At 39.8% G+C, this 27405-nt stretch overlaps 1 protein-coding gene and 1 non-coding gene across 2 annotated transcripts in view; both read left to right on the top strand.

The window, feature by feature from the left end:
• Window positions 1-8926: 8926 nt before the first annotated feature.
• Window positions 8927-27405, top strand: part of LOC149744628 (uncharacterized) — a 39288-nt gene continuing 20809 nt past the window's right edge. The window contains exons 1-4 of the mRNA XM_089902470.1: window positions 8927-9125; window positions 10205-10376; window positions 20590-20727; window positions 25260-25445. Coding sequence (XP_089758596.1) covers window positions 8974-9125; window positions 10205-10376; window positions 20590-20727; window positions 25260-25445 — 648 coding nt within the window. The 5' untranslated portion in view covers window positions 8927-8973. The remainder of the gene's footprint in view (window positions 9126-10204; window positions 10377-20589; window positions 20728-25259; window positions 25446-27405) is intronic.
• LOC115802459 (small nucleolar RNA SNORA11) lies at window positions 16274-16403 on the top strand. The gene has a single exon (XR_004022933.1). It is a non-coding gene; the product is annotated as a small nucleolar RNA SNORA11 (small nucleolar RNA).

Below are 27405 nucleotides of genomic sequence, written 5' to 3'. Positions count from 1 at the left end.
ATTGAGGTGCTCCTATGTTGGGTATATATATATATATTTACAATTGTTATATCTTCTTCTTGGATTAATCCCTTGATCACTGTGTATTGTCCTTCTCTGTCTCTTGTAACAGTCTTTATTTTAAAGTCTATCTTGTCTGATATGAGTATTGCTTCTTCAGCTTTCTTTTGATTTCCATTTGCATGGGATACCTTTTTCCATCCCCCTCACTTTCAGTCTGTATGTGTTGCTAGACCTGAAGTGGGTATCTTGTAGACAGCATATATACATGTCTTGTTTTTGTACCCATTCAGCCAGTCTATGGAGCCCAAGCCCACTGGGACTGTTGGTCGACCTGCACTGCAGAGAGGAAGAACACAAGGCCAGTGACCATCCAGGTCCCCCAGCCCACCCCCTGCGCCAGGGGTGGTGGAGGACCTTGGTGCAGATGAGTACAGTGGCATGCGTGTGCCACCCCCACCCTCTGGTTCCACGTTCTCCCCGGGGAAACAGGTCCATGGAGCTGCCCTCCAACATCCTCCACCTTTCATCTGCACCTGCCTCTCCCCTTTCCCCAATGTTACCAGCTTTGGTCTTCTTTCTCAGGGTTGATTTGGCCATTTAACATCTTTTGTGATTCTATGTGAATTTTAGGACTGTGCTTTCTATTTTTGTAAAGAATGCCATTAGAATTTTTATAGGGATTGCATTGAATTTTTACAGGGATTTGCTTTGAATGGTATGGCATTTTAACAATATTCTCTGAATCCCTGAACACAAAATTTCTTTCCATTTGTTTGTGTCTTCTTCAATTGCTTTTTATACCTTGTAATAATTTTTAATGTAGAGATGTTTCACCTCCTTGGTTAAATTTATTCTTAAATACTTTATTATATTTGATGCTATTGTTAATGGGATTGCTTTCTTAACTTCTCTTTCTTGTAGTTCATTATTTGTGTATAGAAATGCAACTGATTTTTGCAGATTGAACTTTTTTCCTGCAATTTTATTGAATTCATTTATTAGTTCTAACAGTTTTTGTTGTTACTGTTCTAGCTATATAAGATTAAGTCACCTGCAAACAGAGACAATTTTCTTCTTCCTTTACTGTTTAGATAGGCTACATTTCTTTTTTGTATTTAATTTCTCTGGTTAGGACTTCCAGTACCATGTCGAATAGAAGTTGTGAGAGTAGGCACCCTTGTCTTGTCCTGATCTTAGAGGAAAAGCTTTCAGCTTTTCACTGTTGAGTATGATATTAGCTATCATACTCATACTTGTCATATATGTTCTTTATTAAGTGATTTATATTCCTTCTATACCTAATTTGTTGAGAGTTTACCATGAAAGGATGTTTAATTTTTTTTTTTTTTTTTTTTTTGCGGTATGCGGGCCTCTCACTGCTGTGGCCTCTCCCGTTGCGGAGCACAGGCTCCGGACGCACAGGCCCAGCAGCCACAGCCCACGGGCCCAGCCGCTCCGCGGCACATGGGATCATCCCGGACCAGGGCACGAACCCATGTCCCCTGCATCGGCAGGCAGACTCCCAACCACTGTGCCACCAGGGAAGCCCAAGGATGTTGAATTTTGACCAATGCTGCTTCTGCATCTATTGAGAGGATCATATGATTTTTATCCTTCAATCTGTTAATGTGGTGTATCACAATTATTCATTTGTATATGTTGAATCCCAGGGTTAAATTCCACTTGATCATGGTGTATAATCCTTTTAATATGCTGTTGTATTCAGCCTGCTAATACTTGGCTGAGGATTTTTGCATCTATGTTCATCAGGGATATTGTACTGTTCTTTTCTTTTCTGATTTTGATATCAGGGTAATGTTGGCCTTCTAAAATAAATTTAGATGTATTCCTACCTCTTCAATTGTTTTGGAAGAATTTGAGAAGGACTGGCATTAATTCTTTAAATGTTTGGTAGAATTCTCTAATGAAACCTGGGCTTTTCTATTTGGGGAGATTTTAAAATTACTAATTAAATCTTCTTGCTTGTTACTGGTTTGTTCAGATTTTTAATTGTTCATGATTCAGTCTTGGTTGACTGTATGTTTCTAGGAATTTATTCATTCCCTTTAGGTTATCCAATTTGCTGGATTATAATTGTTCACGGTAGTCTTCTATGATCCTTTGTAGTTCTGTGCTATCAGTTGTAATGTCTCCTCTTTCATTCTGATTTTGTCTTAGTCTACCTAAAGGTTTGTCAGTTTTGTTTATCTTTTCAAAACGCCAGTTTTTATTGTTGTTGGCCTTTTCTATTTTTCTTCTTTCCTCTACTTCATTTACTTCTGCTCTGATCTTTGTTATTTCCTTCCTTCTGCTAACTTTGTGCTTAGTTTGTTCTTTTTCTAGTTCTTTGAGATGTATAGTTAGGTTGTATATTTGACATATTTTTTCTTCATGTAGGCATTCATCACTCTAAACTTCCTTCTTAGAACTGCTTTTGTAGCATCCTGTAAGTCTTGGTATGTTGTGTTTCTATTTTCATTTGTCTGAAGTTACTCCAAATTTTTCTTTTGATTTCTTCTTTGATCCATTTGTTGTTCAGGAAGGTGTTGTTTAATTTCTATATATTTTTTAGTTTTCCAGTTTTCCTACTTTCATTTATTTTTCATTTTATATTATTGTGATTAGAAAAGATATTTGGTATGATTTCAATTTTCTTACATTTGCTAAGACTGTTGTGACCTAACATATGATCTATCCTGGAGAATGTTCTGTGTTCACTTGAGAAGAATGTGTATTCTGCTGCTGTTGGAAGGAATGTTTTATATATGTGTTAGTTCAATTTGGTCTAAACTAGAGTTCAAGTCCAATGTTTTCTTATTGATTTTCTGGCTGGATGATCTATCAATTGTTGAAAGTGGGCTGTTAAAATGCCAGATATTGTAGTGCTGTTTATTTTCCCGTTTAGATCTGTTAGCATTTGCTTAATATATTTAGGAGGTCTGATGTTGGGTACATATATATTTATAATTGTTATACCCTTTTGATGAATTGACCTCTTTATTATTATATAATGACCCTCTTTGTCTTTTGTTGCAGTTTTTGACTTGAAATCTATTTTTTCTGATATAAGTATAGCTACCCATGATTTCTTGGTTACCATTTGCATGGGATATCTTTTTCCTCCCTTAAAACTTTAAGGCTATTTGTGTTCTTAAAGCTGAAGTATGTATCTGGTAGGCAGCATAATTGGGTCTTTTTTTTTGTTTGTCTGTTTGGGTTTTTTACCCATTCAGTCACTCTGTGTCTTTGGATTGGATAATTTAATCCATTTACATTTAAAGTAATCATTGATAGGTAAGGACTTACTAATGTCATCTTGTTAATTTTTTTTCTGGCTGTTTTGCAGTTTCTTGTCCCTTTCTTCTCCTCTTGCTGTCTTACTTTGTGATTTTTTTCCATAGTGGTATGCTTTGATACCCTTCTCTATATCTTTTGGTATCTACTACAGATTTTTGCTTGCTCTTACCATGAAGCTTATATAAAACATCGTACAGTTACAACAGTGTATTTTAAGTTGATAACAACTTAACTTCAATTGTATACAAAAACTACCCTTTATTCCCCCCATTTTATGTTTATGTCACAATTTACATCTTTTCATATTCTGTATCCATTAACAAATTATTGTAGCAATCGTTATTAGAATACTTTTTTTTTTCTTTTGGCGGTACGCGGGCCTCTCACTGTTGTGGCCTCTCCTGTTGTGGAGCACAGGCTCCGGACATGCAGGCTCAGCGGCCATGGCTCACAGGCCCAGCCGCTCCGCGGCATGTGGGATCCTCCTGGACCGGGGCACGAACCTGCATCCCCTCATCGGCAGGGGGACTCTCAACCACTGCGCCACCAGGGAAGCCCAGAATACTTTTTTAAAAAAATAAATAAATTTATTTATCTGTTTATTTTTGGCTGTGTTGGGTCTTTGTTGCTGTGTGCGGGCTTTCTCTAGCTGTGGTGAGCGGGGGCTACTCTTCATTGTGGTGCACGGGCTTCTCATTGTCGTGGCTTCTCCTGTTGCTGAACACAGGCTCTAGGAGCACAGGCTTCAGTAGTTGTGGCACGTGGGCTCAGTGGTTGTGGCTTGTAGGCTCTAGAGCTCAGGCTCAGTAGTTGTGGTGCATGGGCTTAGTTGCTCCGCAACAATGTGGGATCTTCCTGGGTCAGGGCTCGAACCCATGTCCCTTGCATTGGCAGGCATATTCTTAACCACTGCACCACCAGGGAAGCCCTATTAGAATACTTTTGTCTTTAACCTTTACATTAAAGTTAAATGATTTGTACACCACCATAGTCTTGTATTAGAGTTTTCTGTATTTTACTATATTCTTACCTTTACCAGTGTGTTTTATCTTTTCATATTTTTCATGTTACCAGTTAGCATCTCTCATTTCAGTTTTAAGAACTCCTGTCAGCATTTCTTTAAGGCAGATCTAGTGGTAATTAACTCCCACAGGCTTTATTGGTCTGGGAAATTCTTTATCTCTCCTTCATTTCTGAATGACAGCTGGCAGTTTTTTTCTTTCAGCATGTTGACTGTATCATCCCATCTCACTCTCTCCTGGACTACAAGGTTTGTGCTGAGAGAGACCTTGTATGTGAGGGGTTTTTTTTGTTTTCCTTGTTGTTTCTACTATTCTTTTTGATTTTAAACAGTTTTATTACAATGTGTTTGCAGAAAATCTCTTCAGGTTGAATCTCTTTGGGGACATATGACCTTCACAAACTCACTTGTCCATATTTCTCCCTGGATTTAGAAAGTTCTCAGCCATTATTTCTTTAAATAAGCTTTCTGCTCCCTATCCCTCTCTTTTCCTTCTGGGACTCCAATAGTGCAGAAATTGTTTTTGCTTGATGGTATCCCATAATTCATGTGGTCTTCCTTTGCTCTTTTTCATTCTTTTTTCTTTGTTCTCCTCCGAATAGATAATTTCAAGTGACCTGTCTTCAAGTTGAGATACATTCTTTTGCTTTCTCAAGTCAGCTGTTAATATTCTCTATTACAATTTTCATTCCATTCATTGTTTTCTTCAGTTCCAGAATTTTAGTTCTTTTTTTTTTTTTTTTTGTAATTTCTGTGTCTCTGTTAAACTTCTCATTTTGTTTGTGTGTTGTTTTTCTGATTTCATTGAATTATCTTTCTTTGTTTTCATGGAGCTCACTGAGTTTCCCTAAAGCATCTATTTTGAATTCTTTATCATTCAATCCATAGATCTATATTTGTGAGGTAGGTTATTGGGAAATTATTATGTTCCTTTGGTGGTTTCATATTTCCTTGATTTTTCATATGTTCCTTGAAGAGTTGCATTGTTATCTTTGCATTTGAAGAAGCAGTAACCTCTAGTCTTTACTGTCTGGCTTTGGGAGACAAGTTCTGTCATCCTGGCTAGGGATTCTGAGAATTTCTCAGACTTTTTCTATGGATATACCCACTCCACACTTCTTGTTCCCTTTTTTCGGGGGGGTGGGGTGATTCTTAAGATTTGTATGCCTTTTTTCAATCCAACAAACTAGACCTTGTGCTGACAGCATCAGCTTTACTTTTCCTAAGGTGGTAGTGAATGTTCAAGTTTGTTTGCTTTCTCACAGTCTTGGGCCAGCTTTCTGCGTGTGCTCACAAGCTCTCTGCCAATGCTTGTACTTGCCACCTGAGGGGCACACACAGGGAGCTGGTTACAAGGCAGAAGGTTATGTGGGTGAAGTGTGGGGAGTGTTGGGAATGCCTGTGGGCCAGCTGGGGGGATCTGCTGGCAAGGCCCCTCCAGAAGTTTGTGGGTGGTCCCTCTAATGGAGTCTGCAAAGCAGTTAGTAGGATTTGTATCTCTTTGATGCATTCCAAGCCCTGCCTGCTGTGCTCCCAGCCTCTCCCCATTCTCAGCTGTGCAACCTACCTCAGTATTCTGGAAGGGGTGAGAAAGAAGTGGGCCTCTTTGGCAGTGTCCTGCACAGCTGGGGAAACTGGGCACTCACTCAGACACTCACTTGCTGCTGTGGAAGAAATTCCAGGCCTAGGGGGTCTCTTTTGCCACTGAGCTGTGTGCCTTCTGGGAGGGAAGACACAAATGAAGTAAAATTGCTTTTCTTGCCCTCTGTAACGTGTCCAATCTTGGATTTACTTTTTGCTCCAAGTATGTGCTAGAACTTCTCCACTGGACTCCTGGAATTCCACAAAGATACTCTCATTTGTGGGTGTTGTCAAAACCAGTGTTCTTTGAAGGAAAGATGGTAGAAAACTATTTCACCATTTTGTTGCTGTCACTCCTGTGGTTTATTCCACTGAATGGTTTTGTATGTTGAACATCCCAGAATTCTGAGAATAAATCTCACTTGGTTGTGATGTATAAACCTTTCAATATGTTTTCTAAATTTGGTTTGCTAGTATTTTGTGAAGGATATTTGGATGTTAATATATCAATGGAAGGAAGGAATGCAACGTATGGCAGGTAAGACAGAAGAACAAAAATTTAAGTTAGAAAGTTGAAAGAACAGTTTTACATATTGTTATTTCATATTTTGACAATTATCAATGAAAGAGACAATGAACTTGACATTGCACACCTGTGAAAATTATAATTAAATATTTTACAAATGTGATAGAACAGTTTGAATTGCACTTTCCCTCAAAAGAAGATCCTCGTATAGGAAAATCATGGATCTGGAATCAATTTCTTTCATTGAAAGACATTTTAGGGGACTTCCCTGGTGATCCAGTGGTTAAGAATCTGCCTTCCACTGCAGGGAACGCAGGTTCCATCCCTGATGGGGGAACTAGGATCCCACATGCTGCGAGGTAACTAAGCCTGCACACCATAACTAGAGAGCCTGCATGCTGCAACTACAGAGCCCACATGCTCTGGAGCCTGTGTGCCACAACTACAGAGCCCACACACCGCAACTACCGAGCCTGCGCACTCTGGAGCCTGCGTGCCACGACTAGAGAGAAGCCTGGGTGCCGCAGCTAAGACCTGATGCAGACAAAAAATAAATAAATAATTATTTAATTAAAAAAGAAAAAGAAAGACATTTTAAATTCTAACCATTACTATATGGGATAAATTGTCAGACCTACCTACTTATGAGGATTGAATATGAATTTTGAAAATATATCATCAGTTCATTTGGATAAAGGTTACGAATGAACCACGAATTTACTGAAATTGCTTTAAAATCTACTCTTCCATCACCATTAACATACCTCCATAAGATAGTTTTCCTGCCTTGAGAACTTAGAGATGGTTTAGACATAAATTTTTCCCTGCGAGTGGCGCTTTTATCAATCCAACCTGATTTAGATAAATGACTAAACAAGAAACAATCTTATTTGTCACACTGAAAGCTTTAAATATTTATATACATTGTTTTCATTCAAAGTGTGCTTACAGGCTTTAATATGTAGAACAGAAATTTCACTAATACCTTTGCTTTCCTTAAAATTGTAGAACAGATACCAGAGCAGCAGCCATTGTCTGTAATAAATGATGATGGGCAAATTCTGTCAGAATAAAGTGTAATTTCTTAAATTACTTTCTGTGTTATCTTTGTTCCAATTGTGTTTTTTAATATATAAATTTATTTATCTTTGGCTGCGTTGGGTCTTCGTTGCTGTGCACGGGCTTTCTCTAGTTGTAGCGAGCAGGGGCTACCCTTCGCTGTGGTGCGTGGGCTTCTCATTGCGGTGGCTTCTCTTGTTGCGGAGCACGGACTCTAGGTGCACGGGCTTCAGTAGTTGTGGCTCGCGGGCTTCAGTAGCTGTGGTTCACGGGCTCTAGAGCGCAGGCTCAGTAGTTGTGGCGCAGGGGCTTAGTTGCTCCGTGGCATGTGGGATCTTCCCGGACCAGGGATTGAACCCGTGTCCCCTGCATTGGCAGGCGGATTCTTTTTTTTTTTTTTCTTTTGCGGTACGCGGGCCTCTCACCGCTGTGGCCTCTCCCGTTGCGGAGCACAGGCTCCGGACGCGCAGGCTCTGCGGCCATGGCTCACGGTCCCAGCCGCTCCGCGGCATGTGGGATCTTCCCGGACCGGGGCACGAACCCGTGTTCCCCGCATCGGCAGGCGGACTCTCAACCATGCGCCACCAGGGAAGCCCCAGGCAGGCGGATTCTTAACCACTGCGCCCAGGGAAGTCCCGGAGTAATATATTTTATCTTAAAAGTAAATGATGAATTTAAAAAAACCCTAGTCTTTCATCACGGACAGTAAGTAGCACTGGTCTAAACAGCTAGTCTGTGCTCCTTGAGGGCAGGCATTGCATTCTATTCTAATTTGCCCGATAGTGGGCCTTAGGCTACTATTTATTAAATAAATGAATTTTCAATCTCCAACGTTGGGTCCAGGGCGTTAATATTTAAAATCCCTACTACAATTCCTCAATGATTAGACTCACTAACATTTACTGAAGTTTATCAAACGGCAGGATCTGTGCCAAGCGCTTTACCCCCCATCGCCTTTTTCACTCACGTTCTCCTTCCTCCGGGGGAGCGGGCGGGCTCAGCACCACGACACGCCCTGTCTGTGCATTCGTTGGTCGAACCTGACGCCCGTTACTGCCGAGTCCCGGCCAAACCACGCCTCCACGCCGTTCGTCTGGCCCAGAGAGGGCGTGTCCATCGTCCCGCCGGACGATCCAGTCGGTCTCCTCTCGTGAGAATCGGTACGCCCTAGAGGACCGGAGCAGCGCGGGTGGGGGCGTGTTCCGCGGTCCCTCGGAGCCCGCGCACGCCGCGCCCCGCCCCCTCAGCACGCAGGCTCCGCGCGAGCTCGCGCACGCGCGCGCGCGCGCGCTCTTCAGAGCCTCACTCTGGCCAGCGGGGACAGACGGGCGGAGGCTGGGTTGCTGAAGTACGAGGGGCGGAGCCCGGGCCGCCGCCGCCGCCGCCGCCGCCGCCGCCGCCGCCGCCGCCGCCGCCGCCGCCGCCGCCGCCGCCGCCGCCGCCGCCGCCGCCGCCGCCGCCGCCGCCGCCGCCGCCGCCGCGGCGCATGTCTGCAACTCGAGCCAAGAAAGTGAAGGTGGCCACCAAATCATGCCCCGAGTGCGACCAACAGGTGGGCGCCGGGGGCCGGGCACCGGGCACACGGGCCGGTGGGGCGGGTGCACGCGGGCGGGCGAATGTGACAGAAAGGCCTGCAGTGTAATGATGTTTTCCTCTTAGACTTAAGTAAATTGGTGATCTTTATGCTTTTTAATAATTTTCATAACCCCAATAGTCATTAATTTGGTCTAATTTTTAGTAGAACACTTTAAAATACTGTCTCCGTTAAAGTCCTGTTTTTCTAGGTGCTCTCCTCTTGATATGCTGTATATTCTTATTAACTTTTTAAAAGATGAATTTACCTTTCTTACTTTATGTGGTTTCTTGAACTTTTAATATCTGCTTTCTAAACTAAATTCACTAGGTCATGCAATGGCTTTATGACCACTAGTGGCCTGGGGTTCAGATAGACATTCAAACTTAAAAGGGTTCAGCTATGGGGACTTCCCTGGTGGTCCAGTGGTAAAGAATCCGCCTTCCCATGCAGGGGACGAGGGTTCGATCCCTGGTCGGGGAACTAAGATCCCTCATGCCGCGGGGCAGCTAAGCCCGCATGCCACAACTGTTGAGCTCTGGCGCCTCAACGAGAGAGCCCGCATGTCACAATTAGAGAGAAGCCCGCGTGCCGCAACTAGAGAGAAACACGGGGAGACTGTGCGCCATAATGGAAAATCCTGCATGCCTCAACAAAGATCCCATGTGTTGCAACTAAGACCCGACGCAGCCAAAAAAAAAAAAAAAAAGGGAAATAAATAAGTATTTTTTTAAAAATGGGAACTCAGCTATGACAGTAAACAATGCATGTGATCAGCACAGCATCAGAACAGCATCAAATGACAGCCCAGGTGTAAATAAAAAAAAACTATGCAGGTGGTTGCAAGAGCCACGATGGCTTAGAAATTTCATGTTTCTTAGCCCATGAGCTACGCTTCCAAGGTTTTGCAGAGAATGGCATGATTATACTGTACTTAGGGAGCCCAAAGCTGTGGCTTCTCACCAGGTGCCTTCCAGTCCAGATGCCAACAAGGGGTCATTTTTACCTTAGGCAATATCGCCTTGTAATGTAATAGAGCCGGCAGTGCAGAGCTCTTAGCACTCCGCCCTTGCTACCCGCTGTTACTCCCCCCACCCCGTTACCTGGCAACGTTACCGGGAGACCATTAATGCTGTATGGTTAGAGCAGCGTTAGAGGTCCTGCTCAGCCATTGGTTGGTGCTACAGTGGGCCCCATTCAGCCATTGGTCTGCGTCGCAGTGGGCCCCTCCCCCAAACGAGCAACTGTCAATGAGTTCCTTGTTGGCCCATTCAGCCAACAGTCAGCAGTGCCGTGGTCGTCAGGCGGAGAGTGAGGTAAGAGGCGGATCCCAGCCTTCTCACCAGGCCCCCCAGCTCACCCAGCCTCGAGCCAGTGACTGAGTTGGGGGGCCCAGAAAACAGGTTGGGGGCTGTGTCCTGCAGGGCTCCAGAGCCCTTGCCAAGACCGCCCACTGGCCGGGCGCAGGCCTTGAGGGGACGGTGAACCTCTCCCGCATACCTGCCTCTGCGACCCAATGGCAGCAGCAGTCTGCATGTGACGCAGTTTTCGGGACCTGGCCCCCGCTGTTTGGGTGGCCTGAGGAGCCTGAGGGCCAGTTGGGTCCTGAGCGCCTGGCTCCTTAAGCGATGACAGCTGGGCAGAGTCTGGGGACCAGGTCCTGAGGGAGCCATCAACTGAGATCTGCCTCTTCAGCCAGGCCTGGGCACTGGTGGGAAGACCCACACTGGGTGCTGGACGAATGCTCTGGGGCAGGGAAACCGGTGCCCCTGGAGACACCCCCTTCTCTTAGCTAGGCCTGGACCTCGGAGGGTGAGAGTCGTGCCTTGGGACCTTCCCTTTTCTTGTCAGAATAGAGAGTAACATTTGTTTGGTAGAGATTTACAGGAACATCGTTTCCGGACCATGACCTGACTTCAGACAAAGGATCTGACACCAAGAAGTTTGCAACAACTAACAGTACCCCTCCCTCACCTTTCCTGTAAGAGGGCTTTGCTGAAAGCTTTCAGGGAGTTTGGGGTTTTTAAGGCATGAGCCACCCATCTCCTTGCATGGCCCTGCAATAAACCTTTCTCTGTTCCAAACTCCAATGTTTTGGTAGTTTGGCCTCTGTGCGTCGGGCACATGGACTTGCGTTTTGGTAACAGTAACACTGCTGCCATTCCATCTTTATCAAGTTGACAGGGTCAGAGTGATAGAAGATTGACCAAAGGTATTTTTTCTCATGATGGAGTTTTGTTAACCCTTTATTAATGTGTCATACATAATCCAATGAAAAAAAATTTTTTAGTGACTACTACATGTATAATATTTGATTATTCTTAACCAGACAAAGGAGAAGTTCATTTAAATCTCCCTCAATTAAAACCATTTGTAAGACATCTTTCATGCCAAAATGCAGACCTTATTGTGTATTTCTTTTCAAAATAATTACCTTTCCTTTTACTTGCCCTCTCTCAGCAAGAGAAATTTACTGTCTCTACTTTCTCTCAGCATTGTTTTCAGCGTACAGGTTTTGTACATATTTTGTTAAATTTATCTCTATGAATTTAATTTTTTGGATGCTACTGTAATTGGAATTGTTTTAAAATTTTCATGTTATCAATGTTCATTAATTATATATAGGAATACAATTGTTTTTTTATTGTGGTAAAAACATAAAATTCACCATGTAAACCATTTTAAGGTATATATATATATATATATATATATACTTCAGTGGGATTAATACATTCACAATGTGGTACAGCCATCACCACTATCTAGTTCCAGAACATTTTCATCATTCCAAAAAGAGAACCTGTTTTCATTAAGCAGTCACTCCCTGATTCACCCTCCCTCTAGCCCCTAGTAACTACTAATTTGCTTCCTGTTTCAATGGACTAGTCATGCAATATGTGTCCTTTGATATCTGACTTCTTTTGTTTAGCTTATCCATGTTGTATCATATATCAGTACTTCATTCCTTTTTATGCCCAAATGACATTCCATTGTGTGGATGTACCACATTTTGTTAGTCCATTCATTAGTTGATGGACATTTTGGTGTTTTCCACCTTTTGGTTATTGTGAATAGTACTGCTATGAATATTCACGTACAAGTTTTTCTTTTGTGTGTGTGTGTTTAATATATTCTATTTACTACTCAATTTTTGTTTATTGGCCATACCGCGTGGCTCGCGGGATCTCAGTTCCCCAACCAGGGATTGAACCCAGGCCATGGCAGTGAAAGTGCTGACTCCTAACCAGTAGACCACCAGGGACCTCCCACAAGTTTTTGTTTTAATATCTGTCTTCATTTATTATATTCCCATGAGTGGAGCTGCATGGTCATATTGTAATTCTGTGTTTAACTTATTGAGGAATTGTCAAACTGTTGTCCACAGGAGTTGTTGCATTTTACATTCCCACCAACATTGTATGAAGGTTCTAATTTCCCCATATCCTCACCCACACTTGTTATTTTTTGTTTTTAAAAGAATTAGTATAGTTTGACACCAAAAAAAAAAAAAGAAAAGAAAATTTTCAGGTTTGAAAGCTTTAAGCTGCATTGTTGGCTCTTTATAACCATGACCAAACCTGTCAGTTTCTCAGTGGAGAGCATGCTGGGAGGATGGAGGAGAAAAATGGACACGATGATATCTTCCTAGTTCTGGAGGGTCCTCTGGAATGTAATTTCCTAGAGCTTGTTATTAATTAATTCAACAAATATTTATTAAGCACATGCTGTGTCAGAGACTGTTCTAGTTCAGGAAGTAAAACAGTGAATAAAAGAGACAAATAGCCCTTCCTCCTGTGGGGGGGTGATTAGAATAGTCATCCTAGAGCATGTGAAGTGGGATATCATTGTGGTTTTGATTTGCATTTCCCTAATAATTAAAGGCATTAAACATCTTTTCATGTGCTTCTTTGTCATTTATATATATTCCTTGGAGAAATATCTATTCAGGTTTGTTGCCCATTTTTTAAAAAAAATATTTTATTTATTTATTGGCTGCATTGGGTCTTAGTTGCTGCACGTGGGCTCTTTGTTATGGTACAGTTTTCTCTCTAATTGTGGCCCGCGGGCTCCAGAGCACGTGGGCTCTGTAGTTGTGCTGGTGGGCTTAGTTGCCCTGAAGCATGTGGGATCTTAGTTCCCCGACCAACTATCAAACCTGCGTCTCCTGCACCGGAAGGCGGATTCTTAACCACTGGACCATCAGGGAAGTCCCTCTTTGCCTATTTTTGAGTTGTTAATTGCGTTGTTTTTATTGTTTGAGTTCTAAGAGGTTTTGTATATCCTGGGTACTAAACCCTTATCAGATATATGATTTGCAAATATTTGCAAAAACCCATTGATAGTGCCCTTTGATGCACAAAAGCTTTTCATTTTGATGTAGTCCAATATGTCTATTTTTTTCTTTTGTTGCTTGTGTTTTTGGTGTCATAACTAAGAAACTATTGCCAGACCCAAGGTTATAATGATTTACCCATTTTCTCATCTAAGAGTTTTATACTTTTAGTTGTTATATATATTCCTTGATTCATTTTGAGTTAATTTTTGTATATGATGTGAGGTAAGGGTTCAGCTTCATTCTTTTGTATGTGAATATCCCACTGTTCCAGCTCCTTTAGTTGAAGAGACTGTTTTTTCCTCATTGAGTGGTCTTGGCACCATTGTTGAATGTCAGTTGACAATAGATTGATGGGTGTATTTCTGGACTCTCAGTTCTGCTCCATTGATCTATATGTCTGTTATGCCAGCACTATACTGTTTTGTTTAGTTTTTCTTTTCTCATGGATACACAGGCTTCTTTTAAAGACTTTAAAAAAAAGCGGAAGTATAGCTGATTTACAGTGTTGTGTTAGTTTCAGGGGTACAGCAAAGTGATTCATATACATATATATATCCTTTTTCAGATTTTTTTCCATTATATGTTATTAAAAGATATTGAATATAGTTCCCTGTGTTATACGGTAGGTCCTTGTTGTTTATCTGTTTTATATATAGTAATGTGTATCTGTTAATTCCAAACTCCTAATTTATCCCCCCTCCCCCTTTTGGTAACCATAAGTTTGTTTTCTATGTCTGTGAGTTTGTTTCTGTTTTGTAAATAATTTCATTTTGTATCATTTTTAAAGATTCCATATATGTGATATCATATAGTATTTGTCTTTCTCTGTCTGACTGACTTCACTTAGTATGATAATCTCTAGGTCCATCCATGTTGATGCAAATGGCATTATTTCATTCCTTTTTAGAATGAGTAATATTCCAGGGTGTGTGTGTATGTATATGTGTGTGTGTATATATATCACATCCTTTTTATCCATTCATCTGTTGATGGATACTTAGGTTGCTTCCATGTCTTGGCTATTGTAAATAGTGCTGCTATAAACATAGGAGTGCATGTATCTTTTCAAATAATAGTTTTGTCTAGGTATATGCCCGTAAGTGGGATTGCTGGATCATATGGTAACTCTATTTTAGTTTTTGAGGAACCTCCACACTATTTTCCATAGTGGCTGCACCAATTTACATTCCCATCAACAGTGTAAGAGGGGTCTCTTTTCTCCACACCCTCTCCAGCATTTATTTTTATTTATTTATTTATTTTTAAATAAATTTATTTTTATATATTTATTTATTTATGGCTGCGTTGGGTCTTCATTGCTATGCGCGGGCTTTCTCTAGTTGCGGCGAGCGGGGGCTACTCCTTGTTGCAGTGTGCGGGCTTCTCATTGCGGTGGCTTGTCTTGTTGTGGAGCACGGGCTCTAGGTGTATGGGCTTCAGTAGTTCTGGTGCGTGGGCTTCAGTAGTTGTGGCTTGCGGGCTCTAGAGCACAGGCTCAGTAGCTGTGGTGCATGGGCTTAGTCGCTCTGTGGTATGTGGGATTTTCCTGGACCAGGGCCCGAACCCACATCCCCTGCATTGGCAGGAGGATTCTTAACCTCTGCGCCACCAGGGAAGCCCTCCAGCATTTATTATTTCTAGACTTTTTAATGATGGCTATACTGACCAGTGTGAGGTGATATCTCGTACTTTTGATTTGCATTTCTCTAATAATTAGTGATGCTGAGCATCTTTTCAGGTGCCTATTGGCCATCTGTATATCTTCTTTGGAGAAGTGTCTAGTTAGGTCTTCTGCCCATTTATTGATTGGGTTGTTTGTTTTTTTTGATATTGAGCTGTAAGAGCTGTTTATATATTTTGGAAATTAAGCCCTTATCAGTCACATCATTTGCAAATATTTTTTCCCATTCTATAGGTCATCTTTTCATTTTGTTTACGGTTTTCTGTGCAAAAGCTTATAAGTTTGATTAGGTCCCATTTGTTTATTTTGCTTTTATTTCTATTGCCTTGGGAGACTGATCTAAGAAAGTGTTGCTATGATTTATGTCAGAGAATGTTTTGCCTATGCTCTCTTCTTATGGTGTCATGTCTTATATGTAAGTCTTTAAGCCATTTTGAGTTTATTTTTGTGTTTGGTGCGAGGGAGTGTTCTAACTTCATTGATTTACATGCAGCTGTCCAGCTTTCCCAACACTACTTGCAGAAGAGACTGTCTTTTCTACATTGTATATTCTTGTCTTCTTTGTCCAAGATTAATTTTAAAGACTTTTAAACAATTGAGGTGTAATTAAATGAGTGGTTACCAGTGGGGAGAAAGAAGGGGGGGGATGGGTGATATAGGGGTAAGGGATTAAGAAGTCCAAACTATCATGTATAAATAAGCTACAAGGATATATTGTACAACACAGGGAATATAGCCAATATTTTATAATAACTATAAATGGAGTATAACCTTTAAAAATTTTGTATCACTGTATTATACACCTGTAGCATATAATATTGCACATCAACTATACATCAATTTTTAAAATTAAGGTATAGTTATATATTATATGCATAATTATATATTAAATACATTATTATAAATTTAATATATGACTAAGGAGAAAATATTTGCAAATGATGTGACCGACAAGGGCTCAATTTCCAAAATATACAAACAGCTCATACAACTCAATAACAGCAACAACAAAAAACACAGTTGAAAAATGGGCAGAAGACCTAAATAGACATTTCTCCAAAGAAGATATACAGATGGCCAATAGGCACATGAAAAGATGCTCATCATTGCTAATTATTAGAGAAATGCAAATCAAAACTATAATGAAGTGTACCACCTCACAATGGTCCAAATGGCCATCATTAAAAAGTCTACCTGGGGTGTGCTCAGAGCACAGGGCCTGAAGAAATGGCTTCTCTGTTTACAACAAACCCAAGAGGAATCTGGGTTAATTGTGACAAGAGGCACAAAACTTGTGGCCTTCCTGTGAACAAATACCCAACACGTGTCCCCCTGCACCTCCATGTGGCTGCTGGGCAGGGCTCGATACTGGAAGGAAAGCTACAGTATTTAGTGGGGGAGTTCGCCACCTAGAGCCTATGTGGTCCACACATGGGTGGGCCATGAGTGGTCTTATAGACATAAAGGCTTTGAACCTCTCTTTTCAAGGAAAGAAAAGAAAAAGAAAAATAGATTCTATATGCCATTCTGGAAAAGGCAAAACTATGGAAACAATAAAAAGATCAGTGGTTGCCAGGAGTTTGCGGGGAGAGGGAGATGAATACACAGAGTACAGAAGTTTTTACGAGCAGTGAAAATGCTTTGAATGACATTATAATGCTGGCTATATGTCATCATACTTTTGTCCAAACCCATAGAATGTGCAACACTATTCACTTCATTAAAGTGAACCCTAAGGTGAACTGTGGACTTTGGTGATTATCTGTCAATGCAGTTCATCCTTGGTATTAAAAAAAAAAAAGGGTGCCACTCTGTTGATAATGGCTATGCATGTGAGGGGAGAGGGTATTTGGGGGAATTTCTGTACCTTCCTGTCAATTTTGTTGTAAACCTAAAACTGCTTAAGAAAAAAAGTCTCAAAAGAATTAACACTCAGGGTAGAAGTTTTTGGCAAAACTTTTGTATACATATTATATGGTGTGTGTTGGTTGGATTGTGATGTAAAATTTTTTTTGATCAAAAAAGTTTGCAGGCCACCATAGTTAAGTTATACTGGCAAATAAAAGCACAAATTAACCTAAAAAAATAATACAAATAATAAATGCTGGAGAGGGTGTGAAGAAAAGGAAACCCTCTTAAACTGTTGCTGGGAATGTAAATTGGTGCAGCCACTACAGAAAACAGTGTGGAGGTTCCTCAAAAACTAAAAATAGAGTTACCATGTGATCCAGCAAGCCCATTTCTGGGCATATAGCTAAACAAAACTATAAGTTGAAAAGATACATGCACCCCTACATTTATAGCAGCACTATTTACAATAGCCAAGACATGGAAGCAACCTAAGTATCCATCGACAGATAAAGAAGATGTGGTATATATATATACCATGGAATATTACTCATTCTAAAAAAGAATAAAATAATGCCATCTGCAGCAACATGGATGGACCTAGAGATTATCATACTAAGTGAAGTAAGTCAGAAGAGAAATACAAATACCATATGACATCACTTATATGTGGAATCTAAAATACAACACAAATATACATATCTACGAAAGAAAAACAGACTTACAGACATAGAAAACAAACTTTTAGTTGCCAAGGGGTAGGGGGGCTGGGGGAGGGAAGGATTGGGAGTTTGGGATTAGCAGATGCAAACTGGTATGTATAGAATGGATAAACAACAAGATCCTTCTGTAGCACAGGGAACTATATTCAATATCCTGTGATAAACCATAATGGAAAAGAATATGAAAAAGAATATACATATATGTATAACTGAATCACTTTTCTGTACTGCACAAATTAACATAACATTGTAAATCAACTATACTTCAATAAAATATTTTAAAAATTAAGGTATAATTGATATAATGTTATATTAGTTTTATGTATTAGTTATAGCATATTAGTTTCAGGTGTACAATATAATGAATTGATGTTTGTATATATTGTGAAATGATCACACAATAAGTCTTTATTTATTTACAGCAGTTTTAGGTTCACAACAAAATTGAGAAGAGGGTACAGAGATTTCCCATATACCCTCTGCCCCCACACATGCATAGCCTCCCCCATATCAACATCCTCCACCAGACTGGTAAATTTGTTAAAATTGATAACCCTACATTGGCACATCATTGTCATCTGAAGTCCATAGTTTACATTATGCTTCACTCTTGGTGTTGTACATTCCATGTGTGGACAAAACATGTGTCCACCATTACAGTATCACTGAGTATTCTCACTGCCCTAAAAATCCTCTGTGCTTTGCCTGTTCATCCCTCCCTCCCCCTCCCCCCTGGGAACCACTGACCTTTTTACCATTTCCATAGTTTTGCCTTTTCCAGAATGTCGTATAGTTGGAATCATGCAGTGTGTAACCTTTTCAGATTGGCTTCTTTCACTTAGTAATACACATTTAAGCCTCCTCCATGTCTTTTCAGGGCTGGATAGCCTTTTTTTTAAACACTGAATAATATTCCATTTTCTGGAAGTTCCACAGTTTATTTATCCATTTACCTACAGAGGGACAGCTTGGTTTCTTCCAAGTTTTGGCAATTATGAATTAAGCTGTTGTAAACATTGTGTGCAGGTTTTTGTGTGGATATAAGTTTTCAACTCTTTCAGGTAAATATCAAGGAGCAAGATTGCTGGGTTGTAAGATAACAGTATGTTTAGTTATGTAAGAAACTGCCAAACTGTCTTCCAAAGTGTCTGTGGCATTTTGCATTCCCACCAGCAATGAGAGTTCCTGTTGCTTCACATCCTTGTCAGACTTTGGCGTTGTCAGTGTTCCAGATTTTGGCCATTCTAATAAGTGTGTACGGGAATCTCATTGTTTTAGTTAGCATTTCCCTGATGACATATGATGTGGAGCATCTTTTCATATGCTTAAATGCTCTTGGTGACATGTCTTTTAAGGTCTTTGGCCCTTTAAAAAAAATTGGGTTATTTTTCTTATTGTTGAGTTGTAAGAGTTTTTTGTATATTTTGGATAGCAGTCCTTTGTCAGATATGTCTCTTGCAAATCTTTTCTCCCAGTCTGTGGCTTGGTCTTTTCATTTTCTTGAAAGTATATTTTGTAGAGCAGAAAATTTTAATTTTAATGAAACCCAGCTTATCAGTTCTTTCTTTCATGATTGTGCCTTTGGTGTCATATGTAAAAAGTAATCACCAAACCCAAAGTCATCTAGATTTTCTCTTATGTTATCTTTTAGTTTATAGTTTTGTGTTTTACATTTAGGTCTGTGATCCATTTTGAGTTAATTTTTGTGAAGGATGTAAGATCTGTGTCTAGATTCCATTTGTTGTTGTTTTCATGTGGGTGTCTAGTTGTTCTAACACCATTTGTTGAAAAGACCATCTTTGATCCATTGTATTGCCTTTGCTCCTTTGTCAAAGTTCAGTTGACTGATTTATGTGTGTCTATTTCTAGGCCCTTTATTTCTGTTCCATTGATTTATTTGTTCTTTCACCAGTATCACACTATCTTAGTTACTGTAGCTTTATAGTAAGCCTCCAACTTTGTTCTTCTCCTTACATATTTGGTTGGCTATTCTGGGTCTTTTGTCTCTACATGTAAAGTTTAGAATCTGTTTGTCGATATCCACAAAGTAACATGACGGGCTTTTGATTGGGATTTCATTGACTCTTTAGATCAATTGGGAAGAACTGACATCTTGACAATATTGAGTCTCTTTATCCATGAACATGGAATATCCATATATTTTAGTTCTTTGATTTTGTTCATTATAGTTTTGTAGTTTTCCTAATATGGATCTTGTACAGTAAGTCCCCTACCTATGAACGAGTTCCATTCCAAGAGTGCGTTCTGTTCCAAGAGTGCGTTCAAAAGTCTCATTTGTTCATTAAGTCCAACAGAGTTAGCCTAGGTACCCAACTAACACAGTCAGCTATATAGTATTGTACTGTAATAGGTTGATAATACTTTTCACACAGTAATACATAAAAAACAAACACAAAAAATAAAGAAAACATTTTAAATCTTACAGTACAGTACCTTGAAAAGTACAGTAGTGCAGTACAACAGCTGGCATACAGGGGCTTGTATTGAGTGAACAGGCGAGAAGAGTTACTGGCTGGAGGAGGGAGAGGAGGGAGGAGATGGTAGAGCTGAAGGATTATAAGCAGTAGGAGATGGAGGACAAGCTGCAATTTCACTCATGCCTGACGGTGATGGCACAGGTTCTGGTTCTTTGCTGGATTCAATTCTATGTACCTTCTTGAAGAAACGATCCGGTGATGTTTGGGTAGTAGCTCTTTTTTCCTTGTCATAGATGACACAATAGCACTGGATAGCATTCTGAACGGCTGCTGCAACCTTTGTGTACCATTCTACATTTGGGTCCTGTGCCTCAAAAACTAACAGTGCCTCCTCAAATAAAATCCCCTTGCCGTTTCCTGCATTGTGAATCTCTTTGGTTCTTCAGTTACTTCTTCTTCCTCTTGTGTCTCTTCATCCTTTCTCTCGGCCTCCAATTCCATCAGGTCTTCATTAGGAAGCTCCTTGTGTTGCTCAGCAAGGAGTTCAATGAAGTCGTCGTCTTGCAGATCTCGCTCCAGCTTCGACCTCTTTGGACTCTCATCCACCTTTTCAAACCCACGAAAATCGTGAACAAACTGTGGGCAAAGATTCTTCCAAACCCCATTCATGATGATAACCGTAACCTCATGCCAAGCAAAGTTAATGTTTTTTATGGCCTTGTAGATGTTACAGTCCTTCCAAAATTGTTGCAAGGTTGTTCCTGATTCGTGTCACTCGCCTTTACCGCCTGACAAAAAGTGTGACCTAAATAATATTGCTTGAAAGTTGCTATAACTCCCTGGTCCATAGGTTGGGTGAGCGACATAGTATTTAGTGGCAGATGCACTACTTTGACGTTAGGATAAAAGTTGTCCACGAATGGGGGTTGGCCAGGAGCATTGTCAAGCAGCAAAAGAATGTTGAATGGGATGTCCTTCTCCAAGCAACCTTTCACTACCTCCTGGATAAAGTGGTGGAAAAACCAGTCGTGGAAAATGGCCTGTGTAAGCCAGGCTTTGGGGATACTCTTATCACACAACAGGAAGAGAGCCCTTGGCTATGTTTTTAAGGGCTCTTGGGTTCTCTGAATGATAAACTAAGAGAGGCTTCAGCTTCATATCGCCGGAAGCATTGCCACCAAACAACAGAATTAGTGTATCCTTTGTTGCTTTATAGCCTGGCATCAACTTTTCCTTCTTACTGATGTAACTTTGGTCTGGCATCCTCTTCCAGTACAGTCCTGTCTCATCCACGTGAAAAAGCTCCTCGGGTAAATATGCGCCTTCATCCATAATTTCTCAAAGCATTTCAGGAAGTTCCTGGGCAGCTACTGTATCTGCACTCGCTGCCTCACCACTTTTATGTGCAGTGAAGGTTGGTTCTAGCCTTGAACTGATGAAACCAGTCATGGCTGACATTAAAAGATGTGCCCTCTGATTCTTCACTGTGTTTCTTCTTCAAGTTTTCATAAAGCCTTTTAGCTTTCTCTTGAATCAACATTAAGCTGAGTGGGACTTGACACTGATGCAGATCCTGCATCCACACACTGAGAAATTTCTGCATCTCCTCTATCACTTTACCATGCTTCTTCAATATTACTGTTGACATCACTGGCACAGCAGACTTCACATGTTCCATGATCTTGTCCTTGTTCTTTAGAATCATTGATGGTTGAACAATTCATGTTATAAGAATGAGCAACGTTTACCATCTTACTGCCTCGCTCCACTCTCAATTATTTTCACTTTTGTTTCCATCATTATTGCTTGGCGCTTCTTAGCAGTACCAGCTACATCACTGCTGCTTTTACACTTGCTTCTGCACATCCTGGGCTTGAAATAAAGATCCTGTACTCCTGTACTCTATACAGGACTGTAGAGTACACAAAAGCACAACCACTTGTAGAGGATGCACGCCCGTGACAATGTACGCCAGACAGTTGAACTAACTTACATGATTGGACATGTGAATGCACGTTCACGTCTTTGAAAGTTTGCAACTTGAAGGTTTGTACGTAGGGGACTTACTGTACATATTTTATTAGGTTTATACTTAATGAATTGCATTTTTTTGCCATGCTAATTATAAATGGTATTGTGCTTTTAATTTCAAATTCCATTTGTTTATTCCTGGGATATAGGAAGGCAGTTGGCTTTTTTGCATTAACCTTGTGTCCTGTAATCTTGTTACAGTAGCTTATTTCAAGAGATTTTTGGTTGATTCATTTGGATTTCTACATAGACAATCGTGTCATCTGCAAAAAAGACAATTTTATTTATTCCTTCGTAATCAGTATGCCCTTTATTTCCTTTTCTTGTCTTATTGCATTAGCTGGGACTTCCAGTATGATGTTGAAAAGGAGTGGTGAGAGGGGACATCCTTGTCTTGTTCCTGATCTTAGTAAGAATGCTTCTTGGTTCCCACCATTAAGTATTATATTACCTGTAGGTTTTCTGTAGATATCTACTATAAAGTTGAGGAAGTTCCCCTCTATTCCTTGTTTACGGAAAGCATTTATCATGAATGGGTGTTGGATTTTTGTTAAATGTTTTTTCTGCATCTACAGACATACCTTGTTTATTGCACTTTATTGTACAATACTTTGCAGATACTGCATTTTTTACACAGTGAAGGTTTGCAGCAGCCCTGTGTTGAGCAAGTCTATCAGTGCCATTTTTCCAACAGCATTATTTTTTAATTAAGGTATATACATTGTTTTTGTAGACATAATGGTATTACACACTTACTAAACTACAGTATGGTGTAAGCATTACTTTTATATGCACTGGGAAACCAAAAAATTCATTTAACTCACTTTATTGTTATATTCACTTTATTGTAGTAATCTAGAACTAAATCTGCACTATCTCAGAGGTATGCCTATATTGATATGATTGTGTGATTTTTCTATAGTCTGTTGATGTGATAGATTACATTATTTGATTTTTGAGTGTTGAACCAGCCTTCATACCTGAGATAAATCCCTCTTGGTTGTGGTGTATGATTAGTTTTTTATATATTGTTGGATTCCATTTGCTAATATTTTGATTTTTCTCTATGGCCTGTTTTCTTTTTCATTGATTTCCTCTTATTATTTCCTTCCTTCTACTTGATTTTAATTTACTCTTATTTTTCCAGCTTCATGAAGAAAATTAATTTTAGACCTTTCTTTTCTAATATAAGCTTTTAAAGTTACAAATTTATCTCTGGACACTGGCTAACCACATCCCACAAGTTTCGATATGTTGGGTTTTCATTATCATTTAGCTTATAATATTTTCTAATATCCCTTTTGATTTCTTCTTTGACCTGTGGGGTTTTTGTTGTTGTTGTTGTTGTTTTTAAAGAGTAAATTCCAGTTATTTGGGGTTTTCTAGATATCTTATTTTTATTGATTTTCAGTTTAATTCTTTTGTGGTCATATGACATCTCTTGAAGATTTCAGTCTTTTAAAATCTGTAAGAATTGTTTTATGGCCCATTATATAGTCCACCTTTTTCAGTGTTCCTTGTGTACTTAAAAGGAGTATACATTCTTTCTGCTGTTGGGTGTAATATTCTATAAATCTCTATTTTGTTAAGGTGGTTGATATTGTTATGCAGATATCTTTGCTAAATTTTTTTCGTCTAGTTCTATAAATTACTGAGAGAAGTGTGCTAGAAATATCCAGTTATGATTGTGGATTTGACTGCTTCTCTTTTTAGTTCTCCCCATGTTTGTTTCATATATTTTGAAGCTCTACCATTAAGCACTTATACATTTATAATTTTGTATCTTCCTAATGTTTTGACCTTTCTGTTATTAAATGTCTCTCTTTGTCTCCAGTAAATGCTGCTTACCTTGAAATTTGCTTTGTCTGATTTTATTGCAGCCAGTTTAACCTTCTTATACTTGTTGTTCGCATGGTTGAGTAGGAAAAACTCACTTCTTCCTCTCCTTTACTCTCCCGTTACTACCACACTCACAACACTTCTGACAGCAGATGTGTAGGGGTTTTTCCTACACTAAGCAATTCTCTGTGACACCAGCTGGATGTCCTACAGTTTAACTCAGTTCTGATACTATCTACCTGGAGTTGCAAGTATTCGGTCCCCAGGTTATCCACAACTTCTGTCCGACTTGGCTACAAATCAGAGGTTCCTATGACCTCCACCCCCTTGGATTAGATTATTTCCTAGACCAGCTCACAAAACTCAGGGAAACACTGTGTAATAAAGGATATGATAAAGGATACAGAAGAACAGCCAGATGAAGAGATAAATAGGGCAAGGTCTAGGAGGGGCCTGAGCACAGGAACTTTTATCCCCATAGAGTTAGGATGTATCACTCTCCCAGTACTTAGATATGTTGACCAAACTGGAAGATCTCTGAACCCCGTACTTTTGGGATTTTTATGGAGGCTTCATCACATAGACATGATGGATCATTGACTCCATCTGGAGAATTGGGGGTTGGGCTGAAAATTCCAAATTTCTAATTCCAAATTTCTAATCATGGCTTGGTCTTTCACCTCATTAGAACAAAAGACACTCTATCACCCAGGAAATTCCAAGGGATTTAGGAACTCTGTATTAGGAACTGGGATCAATGACCAAATATTAGAACAAAACATGTTCCTAATGTTCTTATCACTTAGGAAATTACGAGGGTTTTAGAAGCTCCCTGCCAGGAACTGGTAAGGCAGGGTGGGGTAGACCAATATATTTTTTCTATTATCTTACGGTGGTGTATCTTTTTTCTTACTTTTTCCCTTTAACCTGTTAGTGTCTTTGTATTTAAAGTGTGTTTCTTTGTATTTAAAGTAAACAGCTTAGTGTTGGTTTTGCTTTGTTATCCATCTGACAATGTCTGCTCTTTGATTGGAGAATTAATCCATTCACATATGATGTAACTTATATGTTTGGATTTAATTTTGTTTTTTGCTGTTTGTTTTCTGTCTCATCAGCTTTTTATTCTTCTGTTTCTCTTGTTCTCCCTCTTTTGTCGTAATTACATGTTATTGGTACTATGTTTTAATTTCTCTTTTGGCCTTTTACCTTTATTTGTTTGCTTTTGTGTGTGTGTGTGTGTGTGTGTGTGTGTGTGTGATTGCTCTAGGAATTACGTTATGCAGCTCTAACTTATCACAGTCTAGAGGCAATATTGGATTAGTTCAGGAAAAATACAGGAATTTTGCAACCATCTAGTTCCCTTTACTTCTCCTAGCCTTTGTGCTATAATTAGAGTGATCAGCTTATCTCCTGATAAGTTTTATTTCCTAGTTTTAGCACTGAAAGTTCTGTGTCTGGGCAACTCCCTCAGTCCTGGGCAAATTGGAAAGGTTGGTCATTTTTGCTATTGTTATCACTTTGTTACATCTATAAATGTTATAAACTCAACAATGCGATGTTGTACTTTTTGCTTTAAGTCAGAGGTGGGCAAAATATGGCTCTCAGGCAAAAATATGGCTCCCACACCAAATCTGGCTCCTGGCCTGTTTTTGTAGGACCCACAAGCTAAGAATGTTTTTTGCATTTTTTTTAAGATCAAATATTTTGCATTTTTAAAGAGTTACTAAGAAAAAGGAAAAAGAAAAATATGAGACACGAACAGTTATATGACCCATAAGCCAAAAATATTTACTAATCTGTGCAAAAAAAAGTCTGCTGATGCCTTCCTTAACCAACCATATATGTCTTTAAAAGAAAATGATAGAAAAAATATATACACATATACTTATTTTAAATATGAGTAATTTGTAAAAACTGGAGAGCCCCCCCCCCTTTTTTAAAGGAGATTTTAGTACATTGTTTGGGGAGCAATCTTGTGGACCAACCAAATCTGTATTGTGTTTTATACAAATATGGTTTATGGACAGTGGTGGAAATGTGATCAGAGAAAGATTAAACAAGAGAAATATAGTTGATGTTGTTCCAGTGCCAATAAACACTGCCAGTATATAGTATAAAAAGGATTTGGTGAGGTTTTCCAAAGTAAGGAAAACCTATTTAAACTCTAATTCTTAGCTTAAAATTAAATTTATTATGTTCTGACATAACTGACTTGAGTAATTTTACTTTGGAAGAAAATATTTCAATATTTAAAACATTTTCATTTGTTCTGATTAATTGAGTAAAAGTTTAGGTTTACATTGTATGCATAATATCTTCCAGTTTCTTCAGGTCAGAAACTATTGTAAATCCTGATCTGTTTCACCTGGCAGGAAATAATCTTTCAGGACAAAAAAAAGCTTATTTTTTAATATGCTGGCTTAAAGGTGAAAAGAAAACCTAAGGACAACTAGAAGTTTTTGTCATTATAAGAGCTCAGTTTCATTTGGAGAGAGCTAATTATGCTATTTTTTTTTTTTTTTGCGGTACGCGGGCCTCTCACTGTTGTGGCCTCTCCCGTTGCGGAGCACAGGCTCCGGAAGCGCAGGCTCAGCGGCCATGGCTCACGGGCCCAGCCGCCCCGCGGCATGTGGGATCTTCCCGGACCGCGGCACGAACCCATGTCCCCTGCATCGGCAGGCGGACTCTCAACCACTACACCACCAGGGAAGCCCCATACATTCTTTTGAATGTAACAAATATCATGTACATTGAAGCACATTGTTTCAATTTTTAATGTAAATTCTTAAGGGAATATTCATGAGGATTTAATCAAACTTGTTGATGATTTATTAAAAAAAATTTATTTATTTATTTGGCTGCGCCGGGTCTTAGTTGCCACGTGCGGGATCTTCGTTGTGCCGTGCGGGATCTAGTTCCCTGACCGGGGATCAAACCCGGGCCCCCTGCATTGGGAGCACAGGGTCTTAACCACTGGACCACCAGGGAAGTCCCTCAAACTTGTTGATTCTTTTTTTTTTTTTTTTTTGCGGTACGCGGGCCTCTCACTGTTGTGGCCTCTCTCGTTGCGGAGCACAGGCTCCGGACGCGCAGGCTCAGCAGCCATGGCTCACGGGCCCAGCCGCTCCACGGCATGTGGGATCCTCCCGGACCGGGGCACGAACCCTTGTGCCCCGCATCGGCAGGCGGACTCTCAACCACTGCGCCACCAGGGAAGCCCATGTTGATTCTTAAATGTGCTATTTTCTCTTAGTAAAAAACTGAAGAAAGTAATATGTTATAGTTGAGGTCTTCTAAGTTTTTAAAGGTGAAGTTCTTTTTTCTAAACTTGATTAAGAAACAATTCTTTAAGATATAAGTTAAAAAAATTGGAAACCAGAAAGCCATGTTTTGTTTCTTACTTTTTTTTTTGACTACACAACAAATAAGAATATTAGAATATTGCATATG

The sequence above is a fragment of the Delphinapterus leucas genome, chromosome 20 (genome assembly GCF_059928025.1).
Source record: "Delphinapterus leucas isolate spDelLeu-1000000601 "Yukka" chromosome 20, BTC_Dleu_Yukka2, whole genome shotgun sequence".
Taxonomy (NCBI): Eukaryota; Metazoa; Chordata; class Mammalia; order Artiodactyla; family Monodontidae; genus Delphinapterus; species Delphinapterus leucas.
This window is presented reverse-complemented; position numbering and strand designations above follow the sequence as displayed.